The sequence below is a fragment of the Cajanus cajan genome, chromosome 8 (genome assembly GCF_000230855.2).
Source record: "Cajanus cajan strain Asha chromosome 8, NIPB_CcT2T_4, whole genome shotgun sequence".
NCBI lineage: Eukaryota > Viridiplantae > Streptophyta > Magnoliopsida > Fabales > Fabaceae > Cajanus > Cajanus cajan.
In genome coordinates, this window is record NC_138524.1 from 57,037,183 (window position 1) to 57,047,338 (window position 10,156).

The 10,156-nt window shown below is 28.9% G+C and overlaps 1 protein-coding gene across 1 annotated transcript; it reads right to left on the reverse strand.

Moving 5' to 3' along the window:
• Window positions 1–3,989: 3,989 nt before the first annotated feature.
• On the reverse strand, window positions 3,990–5,015 carry LOC109812955 (uncharacterized). Its single transcript, XM_020377038.3, has one exon. It carries the CDS (start codon window positions 4,984–4,986, stop codon window positions 4,237–4,239), a length of 750 nt encoding a protein of 249 aa, XP_020232627.2. The 5' UTR covers window positions 4,987–5,015; the 3' UTR covers window positions 3,990–4,236.
• Between the last annotated feature and the right edge of the window lie 5,141 nt (window positions 5,016–10,156).

Below are 10,156 nucleotides of genomic sequence, written 5' to 3' on the forward strand. Positions count from 1 at the left end.
TTTTAATAATCAGGAGATATGATAATTGCAATAAATAGCTTAATTATAAAAAAACATTACCTTTATTCATTTAAATTAGCTAATAATTAATTTTTACCTCTTATCCTTTTTATTGCAACTTAAACATAAAAATTATCAAAATACCTAACAATGGAATACTTTTTACGTGTGAGAATTTAACTTGGTATTTTTGTGGAACTTTTTACGTGTGTTAGTTTATCTTTGTTTGGATACTTTCTGACAATCGAAAATCTATTTATGATGGTTGTGTGGATCAGATATGTTCTATTTTATATTAAAATTTTCTTACTTAAGAGTCTATATACGCTGGTGGGTTATGGTCGTGGATACGTACATTAATAGTATAAGTATCTATAATTAATTTTAATTATTAATTGTTTTTATTTTTAGTAAAAACTTATTATATCCTCTTATATCTCATAATAAAGCATAATCTTATTGGATATGCTTATTATATGTGTGTGTTATATTTTGTATATATATTATTATTTTAGTGAATGACAAGATGTGTCTTTGAATATTGGACATTTAAAGTGTATAATTAATACATATTTAGTACATTAATTGAGTTTATTTGGCATTTAGAATTTTTTTAAATTGATGAATTACTGATTGAGATTTGTTTTAATAGACTATTAATTATTTTAATTCTAAATTCTAATTAATTTTTTTAATTTATGTCCATTTTGACATATGTCTTGCGTAGGTCACTTCTGAGACTCATAAATGTGGAATTGAATGTTTTTAGTGTCCTTGAAAAGTTAAGATATATAGAATTCTACAACTTCTATATTAGGAATTTCATACAATTTAAACGTTTAAGGGTGAAAAAAATATCATTGTTATGCCTTTGCGTTTTCTAAAAGAATGAACTATAATAACTCGATGGAGATGCCTGACTAGCCCATTCAATCAATTCAAGATTCTACAAAACAATGATATCAAAATAACTTGAGTATAGTCTTTTGAAAATAATGATATTGATATCTGGACCGTCTCGGTCATAGACCGATTGGTATCTCTTACGCGTGTGAGGCCGACTATAAACCCGTGCGACCTGTCTCGGTCATAGACCGATTGGTGCGTGTGAGGCCAACTATAAACCCGTGCGCTGCCTAGGCCGATTCACGACATGATTTCCCCTCATGCAATCGCCCAACTGTAACCTTGGCCGACTCCACCTCTCAGAGTCAATCGGCATATAGCCGATTTGGGCCACGTCGGCCAGATACCCACCTCACTCACCCATAAAGGCCTACTCGGCCATTATCCGATTGGATACTCGGCAATGGCGAAGACCCACCTTCACTCACCAAGTATTGTCCAGATTGGAAAGGCTTAAGAGATCCCTATATTCTCGGGACCCATGAGGCCCGTGAACAAGAAACTATAAAACCAAAAACCCTAGAGTTAAGAAGGCAGATTACACTTTTGAATGTTCTGGCTTTGAGGCTTGACCTAGGAAAAAACCCTAGTGCACCCCGTGGCCCGAACAATGTCTAATAACAATGTTAAATGTAAAACTTAAATCACAAATCCATGAATTTCTATAACATCTTGTAACTTATTACTTTTTTAGCCATTATAAATTTTTCTTTATTCTCTTTAACCATTCATATTTATTACTCAAGTTATTTTGATATCATTGTTTTGTCGATATCTAATAAAGAAAAATGGATTAATATTTCTGAATTTTGTTCAAGAAAAATGGATTATCAAAATACCTAACAATTGAATACTTTTTACGTGTGAGAATTTAACTTGTAATATTTTTGTGGAACTTTTTACGTGTGTTAGTTTATAGAGAGCATACTTTTAGTTGTCTCGGCAAAAATGTCCTTACCGTCAAGGAAATTAAAGTTAACAAGTTTAAATTGATAATGTTGTGTGTTTTTTAAAAATTTCATGTTCCGTAATTTCATGTTTTCCAAATGTTATACTTTGTTTTTACCATTTCTAATATTTAATATAAAAATATTGTCATTTATTTGAAATTTTTTTAAAAAAATTCTTTGAAAAATCGGTTACCCAATAACCGGTTTTTAATAATGCTTGGACCTCAAAAATGGGTTATTTACATAAATAATAATAGGTCCAGGTTATTTAAATAAAAAATAGTATATTAAAAAAAAAAGTCACTGCAGGAGACTTTTCAAAAAAAAAAAAACAAAAAATCATAAGTTTTTTCCTCATGACATTTTTTATATTTTCTATTTCAAAATATATCTCACGAGCATCAATGTTCTATTTGTGGGTGGTAGAATTTTACCCCCTCATCGTTTTCTGTCGGTTGTTATTATGAGTTCAATCTCTCACTAATTGCATGCACTATCTTCTATCCAAAATGCAAATGTGCTTTTTTTTTTTCTTGTGCTGAAATTCGCGGTAAAATCTATTTGTAATATATAAAAACAAAGCAACGTAAGCGTACGCTGACTCGTTGGAATATTAATTTTTATCACATCAATATATAATTGTTTATATGTTAATTTTACTATTTTGTTTTGTGTTTACATCTCTCACTACTTAGTAGTCTACTCAATCCACCTCTACCTCTATATGAGAATTCCAGAGAAGCTTTCCGACTGTCATTTTTAATGTCACAAACGATTTAATTTCACTACAATTAATTTTTTTTTATATTTATAAGTCTTCATTTTAATATTCTATCCAACATCAGAATCTAATATAAGAACAAAATAATTTGTTTTAACAATATTCTTAACTTATTTTTCATTCACATGATTTGAAAATTAATAACTCTTTATACAAACTAGTGAAACAATATTTTTCTAATGTGATATTCATTTTTGATTTTTTCTTATTGACATATGAATCTCTTTCTTCTTTATTTTTTTTTCACAGTTTTTAACAACGCAGTGAAATTACGGAATTGAGAGAGTTAGCTAGCTTTATATTTTTTGTACTTTATTTTTCATTGTTCTTAACTTTTTTCCTCATAAATAATTTTGAATTTAATAACATGATAAAATCAATGTCCAAGGAAAACCGTATGTGATTGAAAGTCATTGAATTTTTGTAATTTCTATAAATTGTGCTAACAATTGCAATTGTAGACACTGTAGCTATTACAATGTGGGTTACGGATGTTGTGATGTGAATTTATTATAAATAAACACTTAACATAATTTTTTTATAATTATTTATATATCTTATTTATAAAGTTATATGCATTTTCATTAATTTTTAAAATTTTGTATCATTATATTACAGAATAATTTAGAACAAAATTATAATAAAAATAAAAATGCAATCTAAATAATATATATTACTTATATATTAGTTAACTATGTTAATTTAATCTAAATTAACTATCAAATAATTGAAGCACCTTGGAGTATAAATATCAATTAAATGTGTAGCTGACATCAGGAAGAAAGTGCAGGTTGGGTGGTGGGTTTGCACATTAGCGGTGCCAGACACCTTTTTAGGATGTATTCAAGTGTCAATTTTTTTAAATAAAATACAAACCCATATTCATTTCATTTTCTCACGAAGTCATAAAAGTACAAATCCACCAAGTCACAACCACTTTCTTCTTCCCCTTATTCTTCATCCAAACACAAAATCAGGAATAACTAGCGATGTGGGGGAGAAACGATGAAGCGATTATCTGTGCTACTTCTTGTGTGTATATATATAATTATCTAAAAGATATATTTTATTTATCCAAATTTTGTTTCCATTGAATTTATATCCCTCAACGGACTCATGCTGAAAGTGAAGATATCACCCAGTTAAATCTGAAGCGAAGCAAGTCCATGTTAATTAGTTTAGGTTCATACAGTTTTGTTAATTTCATTACCTACTCTTCTTCCGTCTCTACCTCACGGTAAATTCCATGCACTCTCGTGGTACGACAAGAATCTTTTAGTTGAGCATATTATGTTGAAGTAATTTAATTAGGATTAACTAATAATATGACTCATATCAACAAAGACTGCATATCTAAATCATAAAGTCCTTTTATTCATAATCTGGAGTTCAAAAAAGCAACATTTTTATTTTATGTTTTACGTACATGATACATGCATCACTAGTGATACATTTGTCTTGGCCGCCAAAGCACACTGTAAATAAATGAAGAAGCCAAGAGTAAAGGTTACCAGAACTAGTAAAATAAACTGCATTCGAAGCATAGCAATGGTAGCAGCTACACCTCTTAATTATTTAACGGATAATTAGTAACAGAGTTCAGAAACGAGTGTTATTTGTTGGAGGGTACTTTGGGTGAGGTGGCTTCTTCACTGGTGGCTTGTGAACCGGGGGTTTCACATATTGTGCCTCCTGAACAGGTGGCTTACCATGTGGTGGCTTGTGAAACGGTGGCTTATCAACAGATGGTTTCACATATTGAGACTCGTCCACAGGTGGCTTTCCATGTGGTGGTTTGTGAACTGGTGGCTTATGAACAGATAGTTTCACAAATTGAGCCTCATGCACTGGTGGCTTACCATATGGTGGCTTCTCATGTGGTGGTTTCTCAAATGGTGGTTTCTCGTGTGGTGGTTTCTCATGTGGTGGTTTCTCATATTGAGTCTCATGCATAGGTGGCTTACCATATGGTGGCTTCTCATGTGGTGGTTTTTCAAATGGTGGTTTCTGGTGTGGTGGTTTCTCGTGTGGTGGCTTATCATATTGAGTCTCATGCATAGGTGGCTTACCATGTGGTGGCTTCTGAAATGGTGGTTGCACATGTGGTGGCTTTTCAAGTGGTGATTTCTGGTATTGAGACTCATGCACAGGTGGTTTCCCATATGGGGGTTTGTGAATGGGTGGTTTCTGAAGAGGGGGTTTGTACACAGGAGGCTTCTCAATAGGGGGCTTGTGAGTGGGTGTTTTTCCTACGGGGGGCTTGATATAATCAGCAAGCCCTTGATGGGATAGAGCCACTGCTGCTAGGAGCAGCACTAGGGAGCTTAAGGAAACCATCTTACTCATCATTGTTTAGTTGCTGATGAATAACACAACCCATGCTCCCCTTTTATACTACTTGAGGGGTCTTAATAATGTGGGTTTTGGGTCCCTTATTCCGAGTAATAATCATCTCTTTGTAAGGTATGATATCTGCCAGTGTCGGAGTGGCCCCTTTAGAGTCACTTCTGTCTCTTAACTACGATTAACAAGATAAGTTTTGATACTACCAATATCGATTCAAACGAGTATTGCGTTTACTTTTGTTTTAGCTAAATTAGAAGTTTAAAGTTTATATGAAATAAATTATATTGAAAAAATATATTTATTTTGTATCTATCATCTTTAATAAAAATTAGTCACCATTATAAGTAGATACTTTATGAAAATATCTTAATTACAAAAATAAAATAAAATTATACTGTCTTAACAATGTGTAATTTTATATCTAACTTAATTCTAAAAAATTACAACTCCCATTTCTATACATAAAAAATATGAGAGTATTATTTTCATCTTAAATGTAAATATATATATAAATAAATAATTAAAAAAAAAACATACGTCCACTTTCAAATGTATCGGTTAATAATTTTTTTATATCCTGAATTTATTATAAATCTGTTAATATACTATTTTTTATGAAAGAATATATATTTATTGGACAACTAAAATTATTGGTTATGCTTATTGATCAGAAAAATCATTCTTATAATTTTGAGTAGTACTATTAATTATATATAACTACCACATACATAATTTAAATTTATTCGTATTTTTTTAATAAATTTTTAAATTATAATATTATTAATTATAATTAACTAATTTAAACGTTTTTATTATCTTGATAAATTAAATATTTTTTTCTTATGCTTAAAACTAGAAAAATTATTTTATAAAGTAAATTTTTTCTGAAGTTATATATAGATTAATTTAGCTAACCTCAAGCGTGTAGTTTAGTAGTAAGGTTTGATCCACGCTTAAGTAAGGTCAGGGGTTCGAATCTTGCCTTGTGTATGCAGTCGCGTTAAATCTTGAGATTAACTATCCCACTCTTTGAGGTGTCTCCAACGTAGCGAGAAAATTAATCACCGCTATCGGCGGTCGATACTCCATGAACGGAAAAAAAAAAAAAAAAATTAATTTAACCTTCTTACATGTCTAGATTCGTCTTACTCAGGTTCAAGTACCAAGCCAATATTCCTTCACGTCGCGGTAGAACTTTTGATAAAGGACCACCGTTGGGGTGGAACTTCAATAATTGTGTCGGTGATTTTGTCTTCTTATGGTTGCAAAGTTGGAAAATAAATGGGAAATGAACAACCAAAGTAGAAGGACGAAAATTTAATAGTGTACGCATTCCTATATATCTCTTTCGATCGGAAAGGAGTAACAATTATCGGCACAATTTCAATTTCCATGTGAATTCACAACATATAATCCATTACAGCTTGAGAGTGTACGAACCTAGTACCAACTAGAACATAATTCACTGAAACATAATTCATGTTTTGACTCACTTACGGTTCCTAATGCTAACTAAAATTATAATAAGCTAGCTAAGTAATGTTTTTCTTATAATTTAAATTGGACGAGATTTGCTATGTTCGGCTGGGCTCAAATGTCACTTGTTCTACTCAATTTTTTCCACTAAAGTTTATAGAAATAGTTTACTACACAACTTTTTTTTCAAGAGATAAAATTTTCCCACGAAAAATTACATCTCGGGAGAAAGCATGAATTCCCTTGAGATATTGTAATGAGGAAATGCGTTTAAATAGTATTAGAAAGTAAAGACCGAGAATGTTTATGGTTCAGATTTTTAAAAAATTTAAATTAATTTAAATGGATCAATTAAATGATCCACTTTTTTCATAAAATATATCAGTTTGAATTTTTTTAAATATAAATATTTTTTTAAATTAAATTAACTCAATGTGATTATTTATTTTATATTTATATAAATTAATTTTTTAAGAAAATTGAATCAAATTGAATTAACTTACTTTATAAAAAAATGGATCAGATAATCAAACTAATTTTACAAAATAAATCGATTTAAATTTATTTTTCAAAACAGATTAGATTTTTAAATGTGATTAATTCGATTATGAACCGATTAATATGGACTTAAATTTTTTAGACACTCCTACTAAAGACGATATGCACTGCATATACTATTCCGGCCGCAAGCATATGCAATATTTGGCTTAAAAATTGAGCTGGATAAAGTTAAAATTAGGAATGCATTTTAATTTGTTAGATAATTAGAGTCCTCCAACATATATAAGATATTCATGTTCAATTTGGTTTGCTAATCTGCATGATTATTAGATCACTATTGATAATGCTTAATGAGATTTAATTTAATTCTTTTCAAACATTTACTTTAGGAAAACTCTACACATACAAAGTTGATAATAGGAACATAATAACATGCATACTATAAAGATATATAATAGCAGTACTTCTTTCCTGTATCCACAAAAATACTCCAACGAAACATTTATATTCCCAACTATATCACAACCATGTAAAAGCCGTATAGAAATTATGACGCCTTAAGAGATATTTAAATATATTTTAAGTTTAATATAATTTTCAGTTCATATTTTTTTATAGGTCTTAATGTTTAAAGTTCAATTTTTTATTACAAAATTATTAATCAAAGTTTTTCAATTAAACATTTCTAACATTTTACTATCAACATTTAAAATGACAAATTTATTCGATCTATTTTTTAACACAGTTAACATCAAATAAAATTAAAGTAATTTTACTATTCAACGATAAAGGAATATAAGTAAGGTATTTAATAAATTGTGGCGGTTCAAATGTGTTTTAAAAAATGAAATTGTTTGTGACGGTTAACATAATTTTTAAAATTATAATGTTTTATTTGACGGTTTATGGCACAAAAAACATTGTATTTAATATATGGATATGGATATCCTTGTAACCTTTTCGATATACGTTCTCTTTGCTAATAAAAAAAGGAAAAGAGATTTTTAAAACACATATAGAGTATAAATATTTGAGATAAAAAAAATAGTAATTGATATGATTGAAAATATATATAATAATAAATATTTTAAGTATTGAACGTAACAATCTAAGATATTACTATACTTAATATAATTTAATTATTATGAAGTAAAAATTTAATTTAAACAATAATCAACTATCTTAGAATTATCATACAACAGTTTTATAATTATTCATATAATAAATATGTATAAGTAAGAACAAATTTATGAGTATGAGTGTGGTGCAAATGCCTCTATTATATATATATAATCTCTCATTTATCAAACTAAAATTATATGTTTTATTATTTCCTATTATTTTGTAAAAAAAAATTAAAATTCAATATATTAATCTTTTGAAATATTTTTTATAGTTTGTACAATCTTATAATCTATAACAAACTACTCGCTATTATAGAGTTAACTATACACTCTCTTATCATTTTTAATGCATTTTTATATTTTTTTAATAACAAAATACAAAATGTCTCTTTTTCTCTTGTTTAACACACACACACAAAAGGGTGATGGTTGACAAAAGTCTATATTATACTATATTTTAAAAAAAAAGATGGGTCAAAAATTTTTTATACAAGAGATTAAATGATTGTTTAGTTATTTATATACAAAATATATTTTTGAAAGTGTTAAAAATAAAAATATTATTCAAAGTCTTTAAAATATAAAATCTCATAAAGAGTAATTGTGATGTATGTTTATATTTCAAAAAAATGTGAAATTATATGTTTAATGCTACAACTTTATGCATAAGTCTAAAATTTATGGATCTATATATCACTGTGTATAAGGTACAAAAATTAAAAAATAATTCTTGTTCATTAGTTGAAAAACATAAATCCCCATACGAACTTACCACGAATCTTGTACATATATTTAATATACATAAATACACCACTATATACATAATAATTCCTAATCATGAGTCAAATGTATAAACAAAGACCACTACATCAAAGTAGCATCACCAAAAGGAGTTATCATCAACATGACTCTCCACCAACTAACCAAGCAAACTTACAAATCATGTTCTACTCTCATACCAAGTATCATTATAGTTGCAACCACAAGAAAACGAAAGGGTAAGGTTGTGATAGAATAAATGACAAATCAACATATAAGGAGAGTAACAACTCCAGCCACATAAATCAACTAAAATCAACAAATTAATTAGTCTTCCAACTTGAAATCATAACAACAACTTCAACAATAAAATTATAACTAAACAATAAAAACAATTCAACTAAATAATTAGCTTGAGTAAAGCTTCAATGAAAATCATTCACCAAAGATTGAAAACAACAATTAAACAAGGTCAACTAACAATGAATCATCATATACATAACCAAGTATAGATGGTAAACAAACTTCAAAACACATCATAACACTTTCACAACTTCAAACACAACATAACAATTAGTTAACATTTGAGCAATTACTAAATACCAATAATAATTTATAAACAACCTCAAACACAATGAAGCAATAGCTAACAATGGATCAATTATTAAACACTAATAATAATTACTAAACAACTTAACAACGAATGTGTCGTCATGGATAACATCTAATGGTGATCTCTTATCACATGGTGAGCAGTATAAATGGCTTGGGTGTGAGCTTACCACGACCTTAACATTCATACTTAAGTCTCTTATGAGATTAGTCTGTTGATTACCCTTAAAGTACTATATACCCTTCCAGTAATCGGTTAAGGATTTTAACTCTCGACTTCACACCTTACTCAATAAGTCACTTCAATAACAATATGGATTGACCAAACCTCCACATTGTGCTGCATAAATTATAAAGGAGACACCTTAAAGAAAAACACCTTCCCATTCAAGAGTCAATTAACTCATTGAAGGGTTTTCCAACTTTGGCCTCTCTAAGCACCATAACTGATATTCACATAATGGATACGAAAACTTTCAAAAACTAGTTTCTTTGAGCATCATAACTAATATCCACACAATGAGATATAAAATTTTTCGTAAACTATTTTTCTCTCTTCTAGTCTTTATGTATCTCAACGGAGACATGTATCACAACATCACATGTCTAGGCAACTTAATCAACACCAATCAACTATCAACTTAACACCATGAAGACACGCATCACAACACCACATGTTTAAAAAACTTAATGAACTTAAA